Below are 27,890 nucleotides of genomic sequence, written 5' to 3'. Positions count from 1 at the left end.
CCGAAATACACCAAAAGCATTGAAGAAGACCCTGGAGCATGGTTGCCATGGTTGCCCTTCTGTTTATTTTCTGCGGTGGACGGCGTGTTCTCCTGCTGTATATCTCTCCGGTAGTCCACAGCAGATGAAAAACACCCACCTCACCGCCTCTTCCAAGGAACGAGGGGACAGTGCGGATGAGTTTCCGTAAAAAAAATGTTACGCCGGTCAACAAGTCCGTTAAAGTTTAAATCTTCCGTACAAAATTAGAAAAGTGCCGGTCAGAGGTCTTCTTTGTTATTTATTGAGCTTTCAAACAAATTGATAACGACTCTGGTCTCTGTATAATAATATAATAATATTTCATAAACGGTGCCGGCCTCTCTTTTCCTCCCCCTCTTCTGACAGCCCAGCAGTAGCAGGAGACGCGGGAGAGGGAGGCGGGCTATTTCATCGTTATCAGAAAATGATCATATAGGGCTTACACACGGAGCCGTTGGACCCGCAGAGCGTTGCGTATGCCGGTCTACCCACCTTGGGACCCGTTACCGTAGTCGTTTAGTTCCCCCCCCCCCCCCCCCCCCCACAGAGCGGAGCAAGGCAACGAAACTTAAAATAATAAGCAGCATTTTACGGCGCGCTATGCATGGGGCCGCCTTGGGGGGTTTCCCGACATGTCGTTTCAGTAAATTAAAGGGTGTTTCATGTTGTCGTTGCTGTGGACCTTCTTAATACCTTGGAAAATGCCGTTTAATACTTTTTAATACTTTTTAATAGCCTTAATTTTCGCTAAATTTATTTATCAACTTTTAATACTTTTTAAGACCCCGCGGACACCCTGATTCAAGTTGAAACCAGATCTATAGCGCAAGGGAGTATGAGCTTCTCAGCGATGGTTTGTGGTTTTTTAGACTGGGCGATACGACATGCCACTTTATACGAGGCAAGTTGAGCATTAGATGTGACAGATGCTGTTTTAACAAAGCAGATCTGCTGACCACGATATTCTTGTAGTTTTCTCTGAAAGAAATTGAGGGGCTTGTTCACATCATTGGAGTGTGTGGTCTCCAAGTGACGTTTCATCTTGTTGTTTGGTTTCATGCTCGCTACTGCTAAGGTTTTGAGACAGAGGACACACACTGGTCGTTCCTCCCCACCTACCATGTTAGATGTGAAGCCAAGGGAGATGTATGACTCATCATACTTTCTTGATTTGGGCTTAGTTGCTGCAAGGCTTGTCGTAGGCTCATCCACTTTTCTTTTAACTGACGACCGTGTTAAAAACTTCTCCATTTTGTAGATTTATTTTCGAGCAGTGTTTGTTTACAATTTCTTCCCGCGCCCCCCCTGCAGTACCTCCGCGACCCACCAGGGGTCGCGCCCCACAGTTTGAAAACCACTGATCTAACAGGTACGTTTCCCGCAGATCTTATTTGGAGCTATTTTCTAAAATCCTATGGAGAAATCTCATTGCCTTTTTGTGGAGGGAACCCATGCGCAGTTTACTTCCGGGTTTTAGGACGTGTCTCCCGTCTCCTCTTCACACACCACACTTTTCGCGGCACACTTACTTACAGCCAATCAGCTCTGAATTATTTGAGATGACGTATGGTGGGGATGGCAGCTCAGTGCCCCTATGGTCATTATTTTTTTGCCACACACATTAAATAGGACAATTCTCTGAGCATGCGCAGTGTAGTTTTTACAGTCACGGTTCACTTATACAGTGAGAGGCAGGGGCATGATCGGGTTTTGTCCCATATGGCTCTAAACAGCTCAATAGGCACACACTGTACTGTAGACTAGACCCTCCAGAAAAACGCGGGCAAAAATCCTTGATTATGCGGGCTAAAATCCTTGATTATGCGGGCTAAAATCCTTGATTATGCGATTAAACATGCAGGGTTTTTATGTGATTTTATGCGGTGAAATTGCGGGAAGTTGCGAAATATGCGGAAAGTTGCGAAAAATAATAGATTTTAAAAAAAATATTGGGTTGTCTTATTTATTCTCTCTCACACACAACCTGCCACTAACGTTAAACCCCTTTCCTATTCAATTAAACACATTCAATGTTTATTTATTGTAAAAGCAATTGGGATATTTTAATCACACTCTCTCTCTCACACACACACACTCACACACACACACACACACACACACACACACACACAGACTTTGGAGGTTGATGCCTCGGTGAACGTGAGTTGTTTGGCTTTCTTGTCCGCAGCAGCAGAAAGCATTTTTGAATGTTTGAATGAATCAAAGTGGGTCGTCACCGTCGATTGTCTGTAAGACTTATGCTCCAACACACAGTTGCACGGGGTGCAGAATAGTTTCCCCTCACTTTCAGGATAGACATCGGGGTACTGCTTTGCCCATTCTTTAGCAGAAATGTTCGTCGGTAAATGAGATGGATCAGATTTTTTCATCTTGGTGTTTTCTCTCTCGTGTGAGTTCCACACGTTCACTCTACGGTGTTGTTTACCTTCTGTGATGCGCGGGCTGATGACGTCGCGTCATCATCATCACTACTTCAAGTCAAGACGAGTTAACTTTTTTTTTTCTCAACTTTGTGTGGAAAAATGCGGGGATTTTGCTGAGTATGCGATAAATTCTGCGATCGCAGAATCGCGTTTTTCTGGAGGGTCTCGTAGACACTAATTAGAAGAACACAGACTAAAACAGCAATGTACAGACGAATCAGATGATTAAACATGATCTTAAAATATATTTTATATATTTTATAGATTATGTATTGAAGTCGATGGAGGGAGAAAGATTATCTTTCGATCCCGTTTGAATTGTGCCACGAATTAATATGTTTGTCAATTTAAAAGATAATTTTGCAAGTCAAAAAAATAAACATGTGAAGTAACACATTTGTTTGTGTGAAACACTCAATGAACTACATCTCTGGTCCCGCAGACTCGCACAACAACACACGTCACCAAGATGGCTGTCACTACTGTCTTAAAGGGATCAACTACCCTCACTATCAACACAATGCAACACATCCAGAAGAATGTCATGCAAAGCTGCCTGCCTGCCTGCCTGCCTTCCTTTGATTCTCTCTGAACTGCCTGATCTTTTTAATGTTTAATGTCAACCATTTGTGCAGATAGCATGAAGTAGAAAAGATCGCCGATGCTAATGTAGCGTTAGCATTAGCATTTAAATGGTTTAAATTGTGTATTATTGAATGATCACACCGGTGTGACAGTACTCTTCAAAGGGTTCACGAAATATGACTACTACTCTTACTGTTTAACATTTTGGGTTACTTAATGTTACTTCATGTTAAGGCTAATAAAAATGACAAGGCTAAGGCTGTAATGCTAACTAACGTGCTTGCTACTAGCTAGGTAGCTAACTTGATCCAACCGCTCATGAACCTTTCATCAGACGGGAAGCGAAAGAATGAGCAAGACCCTTTGCTGGTATGATAACAACCTGGTACTAAGCACACAGGCATCTTTTTTAAGTTATCTTAGCTATCTCTTGTTTGGTGGAGGAAAACAATTGTGACATCAGTTATGACATCACTTACGTGACTCTGGAATTTGTAGTCTTTCTAGTCGCGTATTTTTCATATTCTTATATTTCAACAGTTTTACCACAAACTGTGACTTTTTTGACATGGAAATCATTTGTTTACATCATATGTGTAATTCATGGCACAATTCAAACGGGATCGAAAGATAAGTTTTCTCTCTTCATTGACTTCAATACATAATTTTTCCGAAATAAGGTCCCATGGAGTAGATGAGCGTGACTTTGCCACTCTACTATAAGCTGAAATAAATATGTTGTAACATTAGCCAGCTGGCTACTTGTCGAAATTGTATCTTGCCTCCATGGGGAGCTGAGGGAGAGAGAACAAAAATGTCGGCTACATTCTAGAGGCCTCCTCACACTTGATATCTTCATGTTTGTCCATACACAATCCCCACATGGTAATATTTGGTATTACAGCACTTAATTAATTGAAAAGGGCCTTGACATTTGTGCTATATTATGCATATTTCTTGTAGGTTTGTTCCAAAATATCAAAAATGTGCCAAGAAAACAATGTACCGCCATAGACATTTGTGAATTGCTTATGTGGGCCTTCTGGTTCTGTGTGAACATGCCCTCTAGGTAAGCTAAGTTAATTTAGCAAAAAATGTAGCAGAGGAATGCCCTATTCCTACCTACAGCCGATTGCGTAACAAAATATGGGCCCTTTAGTTTGCAAGCATTTTATTCTTACCAGATGTAATGGACAGACCCATCTTCATTTTGTGGCGGCAGTTTTTGCATTTAAATTTGCGTTTCAAGTCAATCGTTTGCAACCATTTCATACATTTTAAAGTCGATTTTTGGGTTTCTTTAACATAAACCGTTCTCAAAAGTTTTCTCTCCAGTGAAGCCATATAGCCATCCGGCGGAACAAGCTAGTATTAACTGTTGGTCAATTTATCTACCAAGACATCCCAAAAATGGAAAACTGGCGGACTTTCATTTCATTGGCTGGAGAACTTATGAGATACGCTTGATTTAGATATAAACACCTCCCGGGACCAGGGGTTGAGTGTTGGCAGAGTTGACATGTGACTAAATGATATTCACCAAGCGCTTCTACTGCCTGATTGGTCTACTGCGCAGGGGAATTTGAATCTTTATTAAAACTATTATAATTACGTTTTTATTATAATTATTTTATGTATATATATATTTATTTTTTATCGGTTTCATATTGTATTGTATCTATTCATTTTGTCCGTCTTCCTTAATTTTTCTGAGAGGGAATCATTATTTAGTTTATTGTATTTTTTATTTTGATTATCAAACTTATGCTTTTAGGCTGCATGTTTCCAAAAAGCTCTTACCGTCTGATGTGAGGGGAATGTTCTTCTTCCGTTCTGTTTTATGTGCCAATTTGTCAAAGCACTTTGAGCTGCATCTGGTGTATGAAATATGCTTTATAAATAAACCTTATACTGTATATATTATTAATGTATGCCCATAAGGTCCTATCACATGAACGCATTATTTCATCCTAACGATATATGCGTTACTTAATTCTTATGTATGAAGGTTGGCTTAGACTGCTCAAATGTTCACCTCTCCCAGAATATAAACTGTTTCCATTCCATTTCAACATAAACTCTGCATCTCCATTCATCAGAGCATCTGCCCAAACTGAGCCTCTGCTGTATGAAGAGCACAGCTTTGATTGACAGGAGGAGGGGCGGCCCCTTGTTGAATACTCGCCTGGTTGATGAGTTTGGCTCAAAAGATTTCCAGAGGGGGAAACTGCAAAGTGCTCAATTAGGTTTGCACGCTCCACTGACTGTTTTAAAAGAGCAGGAGGAAAAATATTGATGGATATGGAAGATTGGGGGCTTCATGTTTTTAAATGATTTAATTAAATCACCTGTGAGAAGAACCAGTCAAGTCGTGAGAAATTAAAATGATCCTACAGACTAATGGCAACCGATTAAAATATAAGATATGGATTTATAGACAGATCTGGAGTCTGACTGATTGCTTTACACTCCCACAGCATCATTACTGGGAGCTGAACACATTTACACTGACAGCGGAGGTAGAGACGCTCGGGTTAATCATTATTGGCAGTCGCCACCTTTGACACATGAAGTGTGTGTGAATGTGGAGGTCTCTATACAGTTATAGGCTTTGGGAAAAAAACAGCGCACATCTTCTATATCAAGTCCGTAGCAGTATCTAGCCAGCAGCAGAAAGTTGCTAAATCCAACAGGGTCTGTGAGCTCTTGCATCGAGAAGAAATACTTAAAGAGCAACTTCCAGGTTAAAGACACCTGTGAATAAATGTGTAGGAAAATGATGAATACACTAGATTTTCAAAGAAATATACAGAAATATACACTACATTGACATCCGGCGTCGTTTTTGTAAGAAATGTTCACTTCCGCATAAAAAAGCCTCGGCACGTGACCTCCCGCGTGTGACGTAACATGGGGGACACAAGGGGGAGAGCGGCCGGTGTAACGTATTAATAAACATGGATCCCAATGCTAGTTTCGACACAGGAGACAGAGAAGAAGTTGAACATGAATATTCGAATGCATATGACGGACCACAACCTTATAATTATGAGCCTGCTAGGCGTCCAAGAGACCAGGAGCAGCCAAGGATTAGAACAAATAACGGCCATCGGAGAGAAATTGAGCTGTGGTGTGAGGAGAACCAGTGGAGAACTGGGCAGCTAACTTGGTGAGTGACCGGCGTTAGCTACAGAATGTTAGCTAACGTCACATCACAACATTGTAAAGTTAGCTATCATATATCAGGCTATAACTAAAGTAGCATTGATAATATAGTAACGTTACTGGCAGGACTGTTGATACTGATCCATAACAGAAACTAATGCGCAAGTATCAGCCGTATCTCGCGTTACCTACAGTAATGCAACTCCACACTACGGTGCTGTGTACCGGAGGAGAGACGCGAGATACGGCTGATACTTGACGATCTGGCGGAGAAAGGTTGTGGAGCCTCCGTTGATATGTCGTTGTAAATGGCTTGATGGAAAGCAGGTTTGTAGTCGGGGAGGGTGCACAGCTGATTGCAGCAGGTGAGTGGAGGTTGAGCCGGGAGACATGAGTGACAGCCACCACGCACACACAAACAACACAGACAGGGGGAAACAGAAAGGAGACGGCTGGAGCAGTACAGCCACCACAGCATTACCTAATGAACCTCCACACTTTGTCTTACGGTGCCGTGTACCGGAGGGGAGAGAGAGAGAGCAGCGAAGGGGGGGGGGGGGAGAGAGAGAAGTAACACGGTTTTCCTGATAAAGCTGTGGAGAGTATGTGCTGCAGGGAGGTGGATGCACAACGCACCCAGGAACGAACGCTAGCTCCGGTCCTTTTTACTGTGGACTCGATGTCCTGACAGGCTGGTATTTGTGCAACCTGCACAAACACAATACTGCACCATGATTACAAATGGTGAAATACAATGTAAAACTACCGAAAAATACCAGCTCCTTAAAACACAACCGCTCTACTCAACGCAACTCTACTATACCCGCGGTCAGAGAGCGGAGATGTGTCCCCTGTGTGATGTAATATGACGCGTTTGACGTATGACCTTAAAAAAAAGCAGTTTTTAAGAGCAGAGCTCAAAATTGCTCCTTTCCCTCTGAATTCCTGCCCTTATGTCTCGTAAAACATATCAAATCCTGCATTCAATTTTTTAATTGTAATTTTCAAGCAAGTTTAAGCATAAATGTAGAAAAAATAAAAACCTGCAAGATGCTCTTTAATTATATTGAAATCCAACATGCAAAATATGGTCAAACTGACATTTTGGTCAGGAAATACAGTACGATCAGCTGTGCCATACAATGACTGTGTCTCCTATTGGAAATTGATTTCATAAAGCAAGGTCTGGTTGCTTTACCAAGTCCAAACTTTTTTTTGGGTCAGCAGTTTAATTGTAAAGAAAATATTTTGTTCAGCATTCAGTAGTTAGGATTAATTAAAATTAACAGCAAATATTTCCATATTCTGTAGAAAAGACATTTAAAAAATACTGAATCATTTAAATACTCCACAATACAATAGACTCTAGTCTAGAACATAACACAACATGATGTTGTACATACATTTTTGCTCCTGTGGGGATTGCCCACAGTATGTAAGTCGCTTTGGATAAAAGCGTCCAACAATGTAATGTAATGTAAATACATGAGGATTATGAAATGTATAAACTACAGTTGAGACCAGTGTTGTCAAATTAACCAGGATGGTAACCTTAAAAATCCGAACTTTAATATTTCTAATTTAGATATGTTTGCCCGACCCCCCTCAAACAGCCCTGTTAAAGTGTATGACAGTGTACCCCAGCCCAGACAGCATATGGAGATCATCTGCAGTACATGTTATCAGCTCACAATGAAGAAAACAGTTCACACCTGCCCCCCCACCCCAGACAATGACGCAATCCATCAGCATTCTGCCTTCCACCTGTCTTCTCTTTCACTCCACACGCCGCAGAGCCCAGCCAGGAGGCCTGTCAGGAAACTACGATCACAATCATCTCCTTTCAGATCCAGACAGCTGTTTCACCCAGCACACCTCTTCCATAGGGAACTGACAACAAAACAACTGAATTATTTAAATGAACCCTGCTATCATTTTCATAGTCACTCTACTCAAAGGTTCAGATCAGATTGAAAAATGTAGAAAACATAATGTATTAGACATTTGACATCAAAGGAAACAATGATGGATATGTTGGTAGCTGTGTTCAGATTATTCTGAAGACAAAACTGCATTCTTATCCTACTATCTTACTTGTTTGTTTTTCACTTACAATTCCCCATGAAATATAAGAAGCTTATATACAACAATCCAATCACACAGCTGGCAGTGGTTAAGTAAGAGTTGAACCAATTTCAAGGATTTTTCTCATGAGTTCATCATGTGCAGGACGGCCAACGCGTACACAAATACTGACAGCTACTTTGAGATGCTCGCAGTACCTGTTTGTCTGCTGTTCCTCGAACCTGAGCACAGGCAAAGCCCAGCATCTGCTGCTCCTGAAGCTGCTTACAGTTGCAACAGTTAAGTTTTTGAGCTAACAACTATCGATAAGCTAACGCAAAGGGCGTACTGGAGAGGATGGATGTTCATTGGCTCTCACCACTCCCACACAGAGCATATTGAACTGATCAGGGCTTAGATGCTCAGCGGACCTTCTGTGTAATCCCTGGAGCCTCTTTGGCTGTAGCTTGAATCATTTTAATGCAATAAAATGAACAGGTTTTTTTGTCTGTGTCGTAGCCAAGATGCTGATCGTTTCGTATCTTGAACTGAGTTTTTGTATTAATTGTTCTTTTTTTATTCTGATCTGTATTTTCACTTTGTGTGTTGTTTGGTTTTACTTCCTGTCCATTTGTTTAATTTGTTTGTCAGATTGTCGTCCATGTGCCTGCCTGTTTTTCTGCAGGATCTTTCAGAAAGTGAAATGATATGTTTTATTTACAATGTCCACTTTTTATGACAATACGACTTGCATGGTACTTCCGAAAAAAAAACACTGCTTCCCACAGATGGCAGTTCTCGCAGTAATGGATTAACTGGAGGAGGCAGGGAGAGGAACAACTGGATCGCCCCCAGCAGAGCATGTACATTAATTTCTCTCTCAAATGCCCAGGGGCAATGTAACAATTGTCCTAATTTTCCATTTTCTGCAGCTGCTTTAATGCTGCATGTAATGAGACACACAGTGTGTAGCATATAGATTGGAATTCATTTGTGTTCCTAAGAGAGAAGCTTTCATTTCACACTATTAGCGCGGCTCTATAAATAGCACTGTCAGTTTGTTAGTCCATTGGTTCATTAGTCCGTCAGTCCAACACATCACCAGAGACGTGTTAGCGTGATTAGATGTATCACCATCATATTTAGAACATGTAGAGGGGCTGATGACATAGATCTACTGACAAACCACCATGTGTTGAAAATGTCAAAAGGAAGCTATTTCCACTATATGATTTTGCCGTTCCATCAGGTATTCAAATGTAGTTTTGTAAAGTTGTATTTTGGAGAGAAATAGGTGATATAACAAACATGTCAGCGAGGGGAAATGACCTGTTTACAACAACAAAGTAAAAGAATAACATTCAAATAAAACATTTAGTTTTGGGACAGTTGAAATTATTATTGGAGACGGTAAAAAAAAAACTGAGAAACATTTGCTTAGCTTCCTGTGTGTCAAAACAACAACCAAAAATGAATTCAAACTAGAGGTCTTCTTCACATCTTTCAAATAAGAGTTACATGTTGTGTTTGCTAAAGCCTTGTGTTAAAGTCGTTTTCCAGAGTATAGAGAGTATTCAGTCATATCTTTCACTACACCCTCTCTGTACGCCCATGTTTTTGCTCCCAAAAACGTCCCTTCTGGGATGAATGAATGAATGTTATTTATACATGATCTCATTGTCTCATCTGATCTCACACTGACACAACTGAGACTGATGACGGACGTAAACAACTGCATACCTCTGAAGTTACCCTAAAGTCCCCACCCAGGCCCACGTTAATTTTCATAAATAATAAATAACTGTATTTTTCCCTCATCCAGAAAATGTAGTAGCTGGTGTGTAAACTAATAGGAATGACACATTCCCTGAACGCACCTATACTTTTAGCTTCGTTGTTGGAGCCTGATAAAGTATTTTGCAACATTAGATGTTAACTTTTCACTTAAATAAATACATGTAATGTTGTTGTATATTACTTTTCGCCCATTCTCTAAAACTGGATACACAATTTCAAGTGAAGGCAAGCAGTGGCTTTCACATTGGATTCACACAAGTTACCTAAGTAACTAAAGGAACACAACCACAGATCAAATGTGCACACGCACGCACGCACGCACACACACACACACACACACACACACACACACACACACACACACACACACACAGTGTTATTATCATTGCAACGACTCAAAACTCCCTCCATGTGGTTGAGTTTTGCTCCTCGCAACTTTTCAGAATGGCTCTCAACTTCAGTCTCCCGCTGAGAGTTGAGTGTCAAATGCACGAGACTTCTGAAAGTCATACAAACAGCTCCTCGTGCAGCTTGTGCTATGAGGTGGTAGTGAGACAGTATCAGAGGACAGTATCAGAGGACAGCATCAGAGGACAGTATCAGAGGACAGCAATCTTCCTACCTTGTCATCGCTGGAGTAGCGGCGGCTGTGCTGCGCGGCTCCGGCGCTCTGGTTCATGTTTCAGCACGAAGGACAGCTCTAGTCCGGGGAGAGAGAGCAGACAATTGTCCTCTGCTGGGAGAGATCACTCACTATAAACTGCAGCAGACACTGGAGCCAGGGAAAGTAGTTTACTGGTTCGTTCAGAGCTGTTTACTGGTTCGTTCAGAGCTGTTTACTGGTTCGTTCCTCGTCTCTGTGACACGCATGGCTTCTCAGCCAATGATGCGTTGCCTGTAAGGACTGGTGCAGCAGCTGTGAGTCTGCGAGGCTCCATCCCTCCACAGTTGGCCTCGCTAACCCGATATAAAGAGAGCACCACGGTCCTCCACACAATACATCCTGTAATAATATACTCAGTCTGCTGTGTGCAGTATCACTGTTATTATTGGCTGCTTCTCCTACTTCTGAATGTACTACTTTGATTGTCACCAAAGCAATGCATTCAATCTGTATAAACATGAATGCGTATTGGAGCTAATCATATCAGGTGCATGAGGTGTATTTGTGTAATGAGGGAGGGTGTGGCCTGAGGAGATCAACACCCAAATGAAGGTGTGCATAATTATTATTATACACCGGAGATTTACAGTCTGGGAGGCTGTGGTTGATCGTCAACATATCGTGTGTGTGCGTGTGTGTGTGTGTGTGTGTGTGTGTGTGTGTGTGTGTGTGTGTGTGTGTGTGTGTGTGTGTGTGTGTGTGTGTGTGTGTGTGTGTGTGTGTGTGTGTGTGTGTGTGTGTGTGTGTGTGTGTGTGTGTGTGTGTGTGTGTGTGTGTGTGTGTGTGTGTGTGTGTGTGTGTGTGTGTGTGTTTTTTGATGTCTCAAATGTGGGACAAATTGAGGATTTCTGCTTTCTGATAACAGGCTGTGAAATATATGTGTGCAGGACGCTGACAACACATTTAATTGGTTTTTTATTCATCATCACCGGACACATGGGGAGAGCTGCTGTCCCAGTAATTCAGCTGTTTCTCCTCACTGCCCTGACTTTTACTCATTGCATCACATGATGCACCTGATGACAACTGAGCTGCATGTATTTACATACAGAGCGACTGTATATGGATACTTATATCTGTTGTTAATCTTATATGTTTTGTGGTTTCCATTTGATTTGAATCCCCCTGCCCTGCTTAAATACAGGTGTATTAAGTTATTATAACGATGAGCGGATGAGTACTTTGATGCATACGATGGAGCATTGCAACCCCAACAAGTAACTAAATCCTCTTTAAAAATACCAGCCCATACCAGAACCCCACCTCCACCTTGCTGGCGTCTGAGTGGAAGTGGAGCTCTGGGCCTGGTACTGATCCAGCCACGGGCCCATCCATCTGGTCCGTCGAGAGTCACCCTCATCTCATCAGTCCATAAAACCTTTGAAAAATCTGTCTTCAGATATTTATTGGCCCAGTCTTGACGTTTTAACTCATGTGTCTTGTTCAGTGGTGGTTTTAGCCTCCCTCAACGTGGCCATGTCTCTGAACACCTGAGACTTCTGGGCCCTCCAGGTAGGTCACAGTTCTGGAATATGACAGCACTGGAGGATAATGGCTTCCTGGTAGCTTCACTTTTGATTCTTCTTAAATCTTTGGCAGTTTATTTGTGTCTTTTTTCTCAATATGTTTCTTGCCACCCTGTTGACTATTTGCAACTAAACGTTTGATGGTTCTGTGATCATGCCTAAATATCTTAGCAATTTAAAAAGTGCTTTAAAATGTTTGACTTTTCAAAAGTCAGTTAAATCTCTTGGCCCATTTTGCCTGAGGGAAAAACCTTCCGAATAATTCTGCACACCTTGATATAGGGTGTAGATCTCCTTAGTGTCAGGATTCGGGAAAATGTAGGACCCAAATGCAGTTTAAAAAATTGAGAAGCGGGTTTCAATGGGTAACAAAAAGCTAGCTTTATTTCACAAAAGCCGATGACAAAAGAAAACAAGGAACAAACTTAACATTACCAAATCAGGGGCGCACAAGTAAGGAATCCAGGACCAAAAACTTCAGGGACAAACATGGAGCGTGACGTGAAAGGAAAGACAATGAACCGACATGGAGCACAGGGGAACACAAGACTAAATACACAGGTGAACACAATCAGACAATCAGACACAGGAGGGAAAACACAGGAAGGAAGACAAGACACAGGGAGAACAGAATTTCAACATAAAATCATGACAAGACAGACAAAACTAAAATTGTGACATAACTCCCCCCCTCAAGGGACGGATTCAAGACGTCCTAAACAAAGTCCAACACTTCCAAAAGGGTGGGTGGAGGGGGTACGGCAGAGGACCGGGAAGGGGTCTCGGGTAGACGACCCGGGGGCAAGGCAGAGTTCACGGAGGGAGTCTCGGGCAGACAGAGGCAGAGAAGGCCGTGGCGGGCATAGTCAGGGAGCTGGGCACAAGGACGGGCCGGGTTCGTGGCCGACTGGACCACCGGCGGAATAGGACCTGGTGTCGGCGGGACACCCGGCAGGACAGAGTTTATAGCCGATGGAGCCACTGGCGGAACAGGAGCACTGGGAGCAGGAGTTGGGAGACACAGGGAGAATTGAATTGCTAAATAAAACCATGACAAGACAGACAAAACTAAAATCGTGACACTTAGGCCACACCCTCCCTCATTACACAAATACACATCAACTGATATGCTTAAATCCAATACGCATTCAAGTTTATACAGCTTGGAGTTGGAAAATATGCATACAAATTATGATATAGTCAAAATACTCACTTGCCTAATAATTGTGCACAGTGTTTAACTTATCAAAAGTATGTTGATGTAAAATGAAGGCAGGCAGCCCAAACCAGTGACAAACTGAAATAATGTGTGAGACTGCAGTGCGGTGTTCAGAAGAGGTTTCTCAATACTCAAATTTCCCCTCCTCGACTCTTCGGTCCTCCGGTAGTGACCCGGAAATGAATTTCAGCGCGCCATTTTGAAGGACATCTAATTTCTCTAAATGCACTTCGAGGACCGAGCATCGAGCATCGAGGAGACTCTCTGGAGGAGCTCTAACCGAGGAGACACTGATGGGTCTTCCACGGCTCCTCCACGGATGCATTTCCGGAAACGGTGGAGGCGTGACGCACGGCCGGACTTATCTCAGCCAATGACAGCTCTGCATGCATCCCTTGGATATTATATTAGTAACTGCTTTCATCGCAATGCGATGTTTACAGTGAGAACAGCTGTGAGGTCTGTGCAGAAAGCAGAGCAGTGTGTATAATATATATCACTCAGTATAACAGGCCTACATTACTTTCTGTATTTGTATGCTGTAGTTTAGTAGATATCTACAAACAAAAAGTCAATATTTTTCTAAGACCATTTAGTGATTCACATAATAAAATACACAACGGCTGTAGCCTGATTATGCTTTAGGAGCAGTAGGTGTGTGGGGTACAGTGTGTAGGTGTGTGTGTGGTACAGTGTGTAGGTGTGTGTTGTACAGTGCGTAGATGCGGCGGACAGACGGGTCTCAGTTGGTTTGGTGTCCTATGCTTACTTTTAATACTTGTACAACTTTTGGCCCCTAATTTCAATTCCCAATTTCAGCGACCAGAGAGAGAGCGGGGGGGGGGGGGGGGGGGGGTATATCCAGTCTCTGATTGTGTTACGTTATTATGAGAGTGCTCTCATACTTGTTTGATTCTGAAATTGTATATATTTATATAAATATATGTGTGTATGTCCGCATCTGTAGCCTGTTATTGTCTCATTATACCGCACTGTCAATGAATTAAAGTGCCTCCTGTCATCATTAATGCATTAAAGTCTCTTTAAAATGACCGCTCAGAGGAGAGGAGTTCTAATTTCTCTAACCGCCTGCTGCTTCCCCTCCTCTCTCCTCGGTTTTCCTCCTTAGTCCTCCGCTCGCATCCCCTGTGGGCGGCACCAAGTCTCGAGGAGAGGAGTCGAGGATAGGAGTCGAGGAGGGGAAATTTGAGTATTGAGAAACCTCTAGAGACTTAAGACAGAGGAAACAGGGACGTGTGACAGAGTTGTACCTGGGTGTGTTACACAGTGATGTTAGACTGTCAGCTGTGAACTGTCCGTAGCATGCAGTTCCTCCACGCTGCCCGCCCACTGGATCTCTGCATCAATAAGTAAAGGCCTCCTCTTCTGTTAGCTTATCACAGAGCACTTTGAAGGCCCTGCTTGCCTTCACATGAAAGCATGTATCCAGTTTTAGAGAGTGGGCGACGCAACCTTTAGATGCTTGAAAGGTGATCGCAGCTGCCAACACCAAAATGTCACCAGGAAGTCTGCAGCGTGCGAGACTGAGGGTTGGAGCTATGAGTTTTCAATGCTGTGCTTTAAGCCATATAATTACAACAAACTGAAAATGTATGCAGTTTAATTGTTTTATGATGCTCACTGAATGGGCTACAAGAAAGAGGACTGCAAGAAGTAAAGATGAAGAGAACATTTATTTTCAAACTTATTTTTGCAAATGTTTTATGGGGAAGAAAATGCAATCAACAACAGACAGATGTTTTATTTCTTGGTGGCCTTTTTTCCCTTCTGCCAATCACTCACTTACCTGCCATTCTCCATCCAACCATCAGATACCTTCAAGGAATTTCCACTTGCTCCAGCCATGTTTCCTCACACCCACCTGCACAACACACTTCTCTTTCCATATATATATATACAGATGTTATTTTCAAGTTATTTGCGAAGAGTTTGCAATAAGTGTGGATAGAAATATAGCAGTAAACGTTGTATTATTATGTCCCCTACCCTCTTCCTTCCAGCCCCATACTCCCAAGTTAACAAAAAACAAAACAATAACACACTCTGCATCTAATCTGAACAAAAACGAAAGTTGTTCTTAGTGTGTTAAATGTCACAGTATATTCAAGATGTGCTTAAATGAAATGATATGTGTTTTTATAGTTATTTATGGCAAAATGAAATGTAAAGTAAAGTTTTAATTTGCAAAAAAAAAAGTATCCTTTCCAGTTTGCATCTCCCGTGTGTAATTTACTTAGATTACACTTACAGTACATCAAATGAAGGACCACCACACTTTAATGGATGACTCACGACACATTCCACTCAAACCCTCCAAAAAGCCTATGTAGAATTAAACTGTTACCACACTCAGTATAACAGCAGTATTGAGCAGCATTGAAAAGCATACTTGTTTTTGAGTTGATTGCACACATGCAAATACATGTGTATTAAACAATGGCTGAATACCATTTATATTCTCAGTAAGCCATGACAGGGAGACACTTGAATGGAACTAGGACCTAAAACTGTCTCAATTGGAAATGGAATTCAGTTGGTATTACTATTACGAACTGTACACAGTATACACTTAAGAAACTGAAATGTTTACTTAAATGAAATAAATTATGTCAACAGATTTCACATAAGATATTTCATATTAGTTTAAAGAAATGCAATTAAGTTTGAATAAATTGTTTTAGGTTTTACTAAATAGTATTGCTTTCAACTAACGGTTACCTAATACAGATATGTGACATTTGTCAACATAATGCACTTAATTTAAGTAAACGTTTAAATTTATCGTTGTAATAAATAGTAACAGCCTTTATATCTGCCCATAGGCCTAACTCACAAACAGTATGGACTGTGAATGTGTATTTAAGTGCTTTTCCATCCATGTTACACAAATATAAGGAGTGCATTGAGATACATGCAGTCAAACTTAATTTGAGCAAATTAACCCACATTAAGAAGGTGATGGTGTTGTGTTTGTGTTAAAGTTCTGTCCTCATGTCTCCACACACATCATGTCCTTGTCAGCTGGTATCTGAAGCCTCTCCAGTGGAGCAGAAGCGTCAGCGGGTGCTTAAGTCACATGCTCCATGTGCATCATGATTTATTCACTGCAGATGTAGCACTGAATTTCAGACTCCAGTTTACAGCTTCCTGCCTACGACCTGCCAAAGACCAGTATAGAGGAATGTTAAGCCCTCCCACTATTTTCCAAGAGGGCGTTGCCAGATTTTCAATTTCAGGTTTTAACCAGGAGATGGCGCTTCATTCACAAATACAGAAATGATGTTGCCTTTCGTAGTTGACAGAAACTGCTTTGAAGAGCATTTGAAAATATAGTCTTTATATATTAAATAATCATAATAATAATGTAAATGTTTACATTACATTAAACCATGCATTTTGTAATGTCAGCATTTCATTTAGAAGAAAAGTATTGATATTTGATATTTATACTCTATTCCAACAGATTAAACCATTTTCCCACTGTAGGCCGATGCATGAAATTCTTACATTTTTGCCAGTTATATTATGGAGCCGCTGTAAAAAAGGATTTGATCATTAAGTTATTGAAACTTTTGTCTTTAAGTTACTTTCACTTAACATATCAATTTATGCAATTTCTACTTAATTTCATAAGTTGTTATTATTTCAACTCAGCTCTGTAAGCCAGTTCAATGACCTCTACATTATATGAAGTCAATTTGACTGAACAGTGAGTTGTGATGTGTAATAATGTTCTGAAACTTTCCATGGCCTCTTAACATGGCAGTAGTGTTGACATATTCCTGCCCGATGAAAATAGTCCCGGTCTCATAGTTGTTTTCATTAATTGAATGCATTTAACAGGGACATGAGTTTTTTATTTTTGTACGATATACAGCAAGTGAACCACAGAGTTTGCTTCGCCATTATCAAAAGAAGAACTTCCACCGGACAGATTGATGACTACGAAAAGCTAAGCGGCGGATGAATACGTTTTTTGTGAAGCGATATGACAGTGATTTCGGCTGATGAACCACTGACGGACAGGCAAAGTCAGGTGAGTGGTTGCATATTTAATGGTTTCAGGCAAAACGAAAAGTAGCTAAATGGAGTTAAATCCACACCTAACTGGTGTTTGAATGTTTATAAAAGAGATTTTATTTCAGGGCAGTGTTATGAAAATGTCGGTTAACCAAGATAACTTTACAGGATTATGATTATCTAAACTTTTATTAAATAAATAAGTTTCAAGTATTCTTACTCTTATGTATGACGCTTATCAATTTTTAAAAGGTTTAAATGGTAACTGCCTATATTTGTAGCTTAATTTATAGAGGTTTTGTTTGTTCGTTCCAGTAATTAGCCGTGTCCCGGCTCTGTTCGGCTAAATATTTAAGCTAAATTAACGTGTTTTGGTGAGGTTGTGTGTGTTCCTGCCAGTAATTAGCCGTGTCCCGGTGTTACAGTATAAGTTGAGTCATGACAACTGGCGACATTCTATTATTTTCGTCATAGGAATCCGGGGCGTGTACATTGAGGACCCATTGTTGACTTACCAGGAAAGAAACATCGTTTGTCGTTTACGTTCATCTTTTGCTATATCTGCCTTCCTAAGATCACTTTGCTGCACATTCAGTACTCGTATGTGAGGTTGTGGGTGAGAGTCCGATATCGTGACGCTTACAGGGAGATATCGAACATTACAAAGTAGGTGACTGTGTGGATGCCTGTTCAAAACATTGCAAACTTCAATAAATCATTTAAATTATATATTTGTGTCCGACTTTCATTTTTTCATCGTTCTTAATGTGATGTATAGTAGCTTTGATAGCTGTCCATACCTTCAGACAGCCTAAAAGTAAAACACAAGTTGTTTATTCACAGCCCGAACGCTCATCGAGATGACTGGCTCAGTCATGACAACTTGTGATCAGCTCCGATTAAATTGTGATATCAATTCTGTAGCTAACCTCCAGGGAGCACGTTTATTTTATGAAATACCTGTATCCCTCTCATCACAACAAGACTCTACACTGTGCAGGAAAAACAATTACATACATGAAAATAACCTTGATGCATGGGAATTAAACACACAAACTAACAGATAAATCATCAGAAGAAGGCAGAGAGGAAGTAAATAACAACAGGAACACGGAAGGCAGACAGAATTGCTTAGACACGGGTGTCAAATGAAATTTAAATGTTCTGGAAAGTTCCTTATACAGCTTTAGCCTTTTTTATCTCATGAAGTCCCAAAGTGACACACACTGAACAGTCTGGGGTCATGGTCCTTGTCATTTGCTTTTGTCTTCCCATAACAACATGTCCAAGATGTCCATGTGTCAGGCTAAAACATGTGACAGAACTAGCTAGATTTGGAAAGGTTTTTTGTTGCTAAAGTTAATATTCAAGCCATTTCAGAATAAAAATGCTTACATGACATGTCATTTGTTAAACATTAAGCTGTCTTCGGCTCTTTTCTGCTGTAACAAATGTAAATGTCCCCTCTGTGGGACGAATAAAGGTATTCTGATTCTGATTACATTTAACCTGTTGTGGAAACATTTCTTGATGAAATTGATATGAAACAAATGCCATAAATATTGCTGTGACACATGGTGTCACATCGGGACTTTAACACTAAACATTCACAGTAAACCCGGAGTGACATATACAGGACTGTCTCAGAAAATTAGAATATTGTGATAAAGTTCTTTATTTTCTGTAATGCAATTAAAAAAACAAAAATGTCATACATTCTGGATTCATTACAAATCAACTGAAATATTGCAAGCCTTTTATTATTTTAATATTGCTGATTATGCCATACAGCTTAAGAAAACTCAAAAATCCTATCTCAAAAAATTAGAATAGTTCCTCAGACCAAGTAAAAAAAAAAGATTTATAACAGCAAAACACAATCAAACATTTGAAAATGTCCATTAATGCACTCAGTACTTGGTTGGGAATCCTTTTGCACGGATTACTGCATCAATGCGGCGTGGCATGGAGGCAATCAGCCTGTGGCATTGCTGAGGTGTTATGGATGCCCAGGATGCTTCAATAGCGGCCTTTAGCTCATTAGCATTGTTGGGTCTGGTGTCTTTCAGCTTCTTCTTCACAATACCCCACATATTCTCTATGGGGTTCAGGTCAGGGGAATTTGCAGGCCAATCGAGGACAGTAATGCCATGGTCAGTACACGAGTTACTGGTGGTTTTGGCACTGTGGGCAGGTGCCAGATCATGCTGGAAAATGAATTCCTCATCTCCATAGAGCTTTTCAGCAGACGGAAGCATGTAGTGCTCTAAAATCTCTTGGTACACAGCTGCATTTACTCTGGGCTTGATGAAACACAGTGGACCAACACCAGCAGCTGACATGGCTCCCCAAACCATCGCTGACTGTGGGAACTTCACACTGGATTTCAAGCAACTTGGATTTTGCTCCTCTCCAGCCTTTCTCCAGACTCTGGCGCCTTGACTTCCAAATGAAATACAAAACTTGCTTTCGTCTGAAAAGAGGACTTTGGACCACTGTGCAACTGTCCAGTGCTTCTTTTCCTTAGCCCAAGTCAGACGCCTCTTCCGTTGTCTTGAGTTCAGAAGTGGCTTGACCATGGGAATACGGCTATTGTAGCCCATTTCCCGGACACGTCTGTGAACAGTGACTTTTGATACCTGGACTCCAGCTTCAGTCCACTGTCTTTGAAGCTCCCCCAAATTCTGGAAGCGACTCTTCTTCACAATGCTGTTAAGGCTGCGGTCATCTCTCTTGGTTGTGCAGCGTTTCCTGCCACATTTCCCCCTTCCAACAGACTTTTTGTGGATGTGCTTTGAAACTGCACTCTGTGAACAGCTTGCTCTTTGAGAAATTTCTTTTTGTGTCTTACCCTCCTGATGGAGGGTGTCAATGACGGTCCTCTGGACAGCAGTCAGATCAGCAGTCTTCCCCATACTTGTGATTTAGTTTACTGAACCAAGCTGAGTGTTTTTCAAGGCTCAGGAAACCCTTGCAGGTGTTTCGAGTTAATTAGACGATTCAAGTGATTCGTTGAACACCCTACTAGTATACTTTTTCATGATATTCTAATATTTAGAGATAGGATATTTGAGTTTTCTTAAGCTGTATGCCATAATCAGCAATATTAAAATAATAAAAGGCTTGCAATATTTCAGTTGATTTGTAATGAATCCAGAATGTATGACATTTTTGTTTTTTTAATTGCATTACAGAAAATAAAGAACTTTATCACAATATTCTAATTTTCTGAGACAGTCCTGTATGCACAATTAGAAATATGATTATGGTCTGGTCAGTTAATTTAACTGATTCAATTATATTTAGTTAACATATGCTTTATTCTTCAATTCATAGTATGTTCAAACAAATGCAAACCAAAACATCATCCTTGTTAATTAAGTTATAAATAAGAGTTACTTTACCATTAAAGCCCAGATATTTGACACAAGGGAGGTTACTTGTCAGAAATGTGTCTATTTAGTCTAAATGACGTTCCCCTTAATTTCCCCAAAAGTAGAAATGGGTCCGGGTTCTTATGGGTTAAATGTATAGGCTTAAAGGCATAATAGAACTACCGTATTATATGTATTACTTTTCTGTGGTTTACCGTTACTGTGACATATCAGTATAGCCACGGAAGATAGTTTGTGTGTTTAATTCCCATGCATCAAGGTTATTTTCATGTATGTAATTGTTTTTCCTGCACAGTGTAGAGTCTTGTTGTGATGAGAGGGATACAGGTATTTCATAAAATAAACGTGCTCCCTGGAGGTTAGCTACAGAATTGATATCACAATTTAATCGGAGCTGATCACAAGTTGTCATGACTGATCCAGTCATCTCGATGAGCGTTCGGGCTGTGAATAAACAACTTGTGTTTTACTTTTAGGCTGTCTGAAGATATGGACAGCTATCAAAGCTACCATACATCACATTAAGAACGATGAACAAATGAAAGTCGGACACAAATATATAATTTAAATGATTTATTGAAGTTTGCAATGTTTTGAACAGGCATCCACACAGTCACCTACTTTGTAATGTTCGATAGCTCCCTGTAAGCGTCACGATATCGGACTCTCACCCACAACCTCACATACGAGTACTGAATGTGCAGCAAAGTGATCTTAGGAAGGCAGATATAGCAAAAGATGAACGTAAACGACAAACGATGTTTCTTTCCTGGTAAGTCAACAATGGGTCCTCAATGTACACGCCACGGATTCCTATGACGAAAATAATAGAATGTCGCCAGTTGTCATGACTCAACTTATACTGTAACACCGGCTCTCTGTTCTGCTAAGAATTGTAGCTTGTTAGCCCCCGCCATGGCTTTGAAATGGATGTCATTTGTGGATAAGTATAGGGGACTTGAAGATTGTTTTTTGTTCAGGCCGAGCAAGTGTTAAAGTGATTATATCCTTGCAACGTTTTTCTGATGCAGCTCACGCTAAACCTGCCCAGATACAGAGGGGGTGCCTCGCGCCATTGAACGAGTAAAATGCTAACTGTGTTCAGAAATAGCATTTATATTGTGTACAAATGCTATGTTCCACTCTTGAAATGGAGACAAATTTGTATTTATGCTTTTTAGAAAATATTTTATAGAAAAGAAAGGAATATATTTAGTTTATTTTATTGACCTATGGTGCCCATAAACTAGATGTCCCACAATGCATTTCGTTCTGTGACTTGCGCACTGAAGAGTCTTAATATCAGCCGTTTCTAGCAGCGGGAACAGTCGGTGCTCAAGGCACTTAAAAATGTTGATCTTTGATTGATGAGATTATTGTTATTTAATCTAATAAATTAATGGGATGTATGTAATTATAACACAGGGAAAGGTTACTGTTCACCCACAATAATAAATAAGATGTGCAATGGTTGTAATTGTTAGATCTTTATATTATAATAAAATAAATAATATTTATACATGAACAATAATTTTTCCTAAACTTCTGCTTTCAGAGGTAGTCAATTATTACTAAAAAAACAATAATAATCCACTGAATAGTCTATGGAAAATAACTGCAAGCAAATAATCAACAATTACAACCATTGTACAATTTATTTTAAGTTTGGTTAAAACAAATAATAGTTTTTTCATTGATGTATTTGGCATGCACGCAGACAAAAAAATGCTCTAAGTGGATGCACACTAACCTTTCCCTGTTATTATTACATGCATCCCATGGATTTATTAGATTGAATATGCCTCATCAATCAAAGATGAACATTTCAAGTTGTTTATTTATTTAAATGAAGTACTGTTTAAGTCTTTATCATATGAATTCAGGGATAATATTGTAATTGTGAAAGCCAAGGCTTGTAGTTTATGGGCAACGTGACTGTTGTAATTGTGTGCATCTTATTCTTTGTCATGTTCTCAGTTCTTATTACTTTATTAAGGCCTGCTTCATAATGTACCTAAATGTGTGTTCTCTATTACAGACAGATTTTCAAAGATTTCCGTTTTGCTGCAACTGGATGAAGTGGACTTGTAAGTTGTGCAGGTTTTCCAGTTACAATGAGAAGGCAACATGCACAGTTGCAGACTGTTGGTAGAATATTTTCTATATGTCTGTGTCTTCTCAGATTCAGGCAGAGTTCCAGAGAATTGTCACTACGGACCTGCTTTCATCGTTTCTGGATGGACTTGATGGCCTGGCATTGCTGGAGGTCTACAAAGGTGCATCCAGGACTGGAAAGAAGCCGGCACTAAAAGGCCTTTTGGACTGCCTTGAGAAAGATGTAAGTGGAGATGCTGATGACCATAATTTAGCCACCATTTGTTTGCTACAAATGTTTATATCCCACTGCATTTGTTGTCCTGAAGGACACAAATGAGAGGAGGAGGACTGCTGCTCTCTTGGGACTATCACACTACATGTCTGGCGAAAATCAGGAAAATGTCATCAGGATGTGTGATGTAAGATCATAACTGTCTTGAATTACTTTATGTAATTGTACATTTTAACATAAATCACCCTGTGCCCAAAGTTTCCTTCAAAAGTAATGTTTACAATTACCTTAATTTAACTAAAATAATTGCAGTAAAGAATGATACATTTAATATAAACAAAAACAGCAAGAAAACGTAACTATTAAATAATATAAATACATATAAATCTCAAACTGTGAAAAGAGAGGCAGTTGAAATGATGTTCCATCACATTGCACTTTGACACTGTGCACTTTAGATTTTAGCTTCTATGTTTATAGCAGAAGCCTCTTAATTAGCTTTGTAGAGAAAAAGTACTTGTAGTACATTGAGCACACTTTTATTTCTCCTTTTTTAAGGCTCATGGAGACACTCTCGAGGAAGCCATGAAGGTGATGCAAGTTGGTCTACTCATAGGCTACGAAGGTGAATGGGATGCCTTTCCTCAGCAGATCTTCAATGTGGCAGTTGTGGTCGAGGAGACAATTGTGCTCCACAACCTGAAAGATGTGGCTTTGCGATGCTTCTTGGACTAATATATTGCTTCAGTCTTCAGTATACTCTGGAAATGAAATATTCATTTGAGTTTATCCAGAGGGTTGTTATGAAGATACAGCCAGACCAAGCCTCTGCCAAAATACATGGACTAAAAAACAAACTAGGTAGGAGGTAGATCATCAAAGAGTGTAGAAAGTGAGCTCAATTTGGTGATGTTCATTTGTATGTTCAAGTATTTTGTGTCTCTACAGTGGCATGTTTTTAAAAAAATTAAATGTTTTAGGTTTGTGAGAATTCCATTTATGTTGAAAGTGTCACGAATAAACTTGCATTTTAATAGGACATTTAATGTTCATTTCAGTATTTACTAGTGTCTTGAAAGAGTCCTCTCCTGCTGATGTTCAGAAAGCTCTCTATTTGTTTCGTACTGTTTGTGCTGCACCCTCTGTCCTATTTGTAAAATTAATAACATAAATATGATGTTATAATTTGTATGCATGTATATCTGTTGTATACTGTATGTTTATACTTGAAAAATAAAAATATTTCAGCATCTGAAGTAACTTCAAGCCTTATAGGTGATCACAGCTAACTGCCTGCTGTCAGGTTTCATTTAAAAAACAGGTCTGATTTTAAACTTGTATCTTCAGTAGACTCGACTACTGCAATGTTGTCTTCACAGGCCTTACTGCTTTCACACCGTCTACAGTTTGATCTGCATAGAGGGAGCTCTGTGGCTGAATAGCCAGCGATTAGGTGTGGCCCATTTATCATAGGTGATCGGAGCTACGTGTGATTCTCATGGGGGGATGGGCAAATAAGGCACACACACACACACACATACACACACACCTGTAACTGCCTGCCGTCTGATTTTAAGACTTTCTGCGCTCATAAAGAATGATAAGAATAATGCGTATTGAACTGGTTTCATTAATTAGTGAGTTTATTTAACACGAGAACTGCCAATCGGGTCAATTTGTGTGGTGTGTGTGCAATGTAACTTTTTTCAATAAAATATTAAAGTCTCCCAGTCCGTGACTTTTCCTGAAAGTGTGTTATGTTGCACCCTATGTTTTTAAAAATTGCATTCTAATAGCGGGATATGTTCATGGCCATGTTACCATTTGAAACTGAGGTTACCTACTGTAACCCCAGCTTCTATGAGTAAATGGCGCAGCCCTCTAAGGCTATCGCTATTGGGTAATCCCCCTGCGCCCCCGCGCAGCATTAAAACACTTGTAGTCCACGCCCACCCGCAAGGTGGGCCCCACCCTCGGGCCTCCTTCCGGTATAAATAGGAAGGTGGCCCGGCAATCTGCTCCCATACAACATAACTTTTCTTCAGCTATTCGTAGAGCCAGTGGGGCCCCGCACTTAGAGGGCTGCGCCATTTACTCATAGAAGCTGGGGTTGTAACCTCAGTTCTATTTCGTATATGGCTTAGCCCTCTAAGGCTATCGCTATTGGGTTAAGGGCGAAGCATGATGTAGTATGTGGTCCGCCCGGCACTAGAAGCACAGACATACCTGCTCAATAACACCCCCCTGCCTGATGTGCCATGCGTAATGGCTCATCACCGTACCTGGAACATAGCAAAACATGCCTATCCTCCCGACGGGGTGAAGGCTGGGAACAATACCGGCCGCTGGGAGAAAGTAGAGACGAAAGTCCCACCTCGTCCTGCGATCGTAGTGGGGGAACAGCAGCTCTCTGCATGTCAGACAGGTAGGAAAGCGCCCAGCTGGATCCCTGACGTCACTCACTCTGACCAGGCACTCCGTACAAAGTGTGTCAGAGGAAAAAGGAACATCCCTCCTATAAGAGGGGGAAAGGGCCGCTCTCCGCGTGCCGAGAGGCAGGAGAGAGGCGCACAGCTGGCTCCCTGACGTCACTCACTCCGACAGGACACCCAGTACAGGGTGTGTCAGAGAGGAATGGGAGACATCCCTCAAATAAAATTGAATAAACGAACAGGGGGAAGACCAAGATGCAGCCGTGCAAATATCTTCCACTCCACATTCCTCCGTGCAAAGCCGTGGAGGAGGAAATTCCTCTGGTGGAGTGCGCATTGACGTTCTCTGGGAGCTCCACCCCGGAGGAGACATGCCTGTGACACAGCCTCACACAACCTGTGTGACAGCCGCAGTGCAGACAGAGGTTGCCCGATCGAGCGAACGATTGTCTGGTCTGATATTCCCTGAATGGAAAACGCAGGAATTTCCTGTGTTTCGGGATGATGGGTACGTGGAAGTATGCATCCTTCAGGTGGAAGTGAACCAAGGGCGCCAGAAGCGGGGGGGCCAAGGGGCCATTGGCCCCCCCACTTTTCAGCCCTGCCCCACATTTTCGCAGCAGCAGATGCCGCGGAAAACTGTACAAATCCCGTTTCAATAATTCTCCTCTACTCTAAAGTCGCATCTAAAATGCGATCTGATCTAGCTGTGTATATTTTGTTATTTTTGATTGTTATTATATTCAATCTCACTAGCTACAGGCATGTTTGAAGCTTGTAAAGGGAAGATGACAGCTCTCACTCGCCACTCTGCTGTTCCTCGGCGCCGCTACCCCTCCCTCCCGCTGAAATTACGAATGTAAGGCATATAGTAATCATAGATAACACGGCAGGGTCCGTTACAGTTTGTTTTTATCTGATTTCAAATGAGCAAAGTCACATCTAAAACGGGATCTGATCTAGCTGTGTATATTTTGTTATTTTTTATTGTTATATATATTCAATCTCATTAGCTACACGCATTTTTTAAGCTTGTAAAGGGAAGACCACAGCTCGCCTCTCACTGGCCACTCTGCTCTTCCGCAGCGCCGATCCCCCTCCCTCCCGCTGAAATTATGAATGTAAGGCATAGTAATCATAGATAACACGGCAGGGTCCGTTACAGTTTGTTTTCATCTGATTTCAAATAAACAAAGTCTTGGCTTTCAGAATATTAAACTTGTTTCGGCAAATTCAGATGATAAATACAGGTTTGAAGCTTATAACGGCATAATTATAAGCGGAGAACGGAGTAATTTAACGTCACAACAAGCATAACAACAGCTGGTGTTTCCCGTGAGTGCAGTAATCCAAACGAAAATATCTTCCCTCCGTAGTATTTTGATCATTAGCTCCGCTAATAATCAATCAGATCGATGGATTCCAGAGAAGAGAAAACTTTAAAGGCCTTTTTCTCAAAATGATGACTCTGTAACAGTCATTATATAATGTGACATATTTTGCTTAATATTTGGAGTACAAAAACAATCCTGATATCATTAGAAAGCTAGGAATCAAAATGTGTCTTCGGGTCAATGCGACTGATTTCGATGCAGCCAGTCACTTTGCATTAGGTAAAATAAAGCAGGCAGACATAACAGGAAGAATATGTACATTTTAACCCAATCAAATAGGACATTGTCACACCATTCAAATGTATCCATGTAAATTACAACCAATAAAAAAGCTTAGATTTGTTTATTTGTTACGTTGTTTACTTTATTTGTTACGTTGTTCTGTGTGTTTCAGCCGTTAACCTAGAGATACAAAGAATATATACACTTGCAAACATGTCAGAAGAACCAGCGCAGAAGTGAACTAAATACAGTCAATCTAAACTTAAATTTAACAACTGGAAGGTCACATCCCTGACATCCACATCTCCGGAGCCTGGACCTTCTTCAAACAGCGAAGCCAGATGAACCCAAAAGCAGCAGCTCTGCGGCCGCAGAAACTGTCAAAACCGCCGCCGCCCCCACCGCCGCCGTTGTTGAACCGAAACAGGCTGGTTCCGACTGCATGGAGGTTTGTTGTCGGGACATTGAGGCGGGTAAAGCTGTCCAGCTAACTATCGGAAAAAAGGAGACCGCTAGTAGATTATTTGGGCAAAGAGAATCGTACAAAAACAGAGAGTGGTTCATTCTTTGCAAAACCACTAAACGATAGTGA

The 27,890-nt window shown here is 40.9% G+C and overlaps 1 protein-coding gene and 1 long non-coding RNA gene across 3 annotated transcripts in view; one reads left to right on the top strand and one right to left on the bottom strand.

The window, feature by feature from the left end:
- Positions 1-10,812, bottom strand: part of LOC307028837 (inactive dipeptidyl peptidase 10-like) — a 500,108-nt gene extending 489,296 nt beyond the window's left edge. The window contains exon 1 of the mRNA XM_079664182.1: positions 10,699-10,812. Coding sequence (XP_079520308.1) covers positions 10,699-10,755 — 57 coding nt within the window. The 5' untranslated portion in view covers positions 10,756-10,812. The remainder of the gene's footprint in view (positions 1-10,698) is intronic.
- Positions 10,813-21,554: 10,742 nt separating this feature from the next.
- On the top strand, positions 21,555-24,792 carry LOC307030088. 2 transcript variants are annotated; one of them, XR_013805530.1, is made up of 5 exons: positions 21,555-21,693; positions 22,960-23,008; positions 23,104-23,259; positions 23,345-23,437; positions 23,809-24,792. It is a non-coding gene; the product is annotated as an uncharacterized lncRNA (long non-coding RNA). The 2 variants fall into 2 exon arrangements; XR_013805531.1 differs by lacking the exon at positions 21,555-21,693 and having other exon boundaries at positions 22,553-23,008; positions 23,809-24,790.
- Positions 24,793-27,890: the final 3,098 nt, after the last annotated feature.

Source organism: Notothenia rossii (assembly GCF_949606895.1).
Source record: "Notothenia rossii genome assembly, chromosome: 2".
Taxonomy (NCBI): Eukaryota; Metazoa; Chordata; class Actinopteri; order Perciformes; family Nototheniidae; genus Notothenia; species Notothenia rossii.
This window is presented reverse-complemented; position numbering and strand designations above follow the sequence as displayed.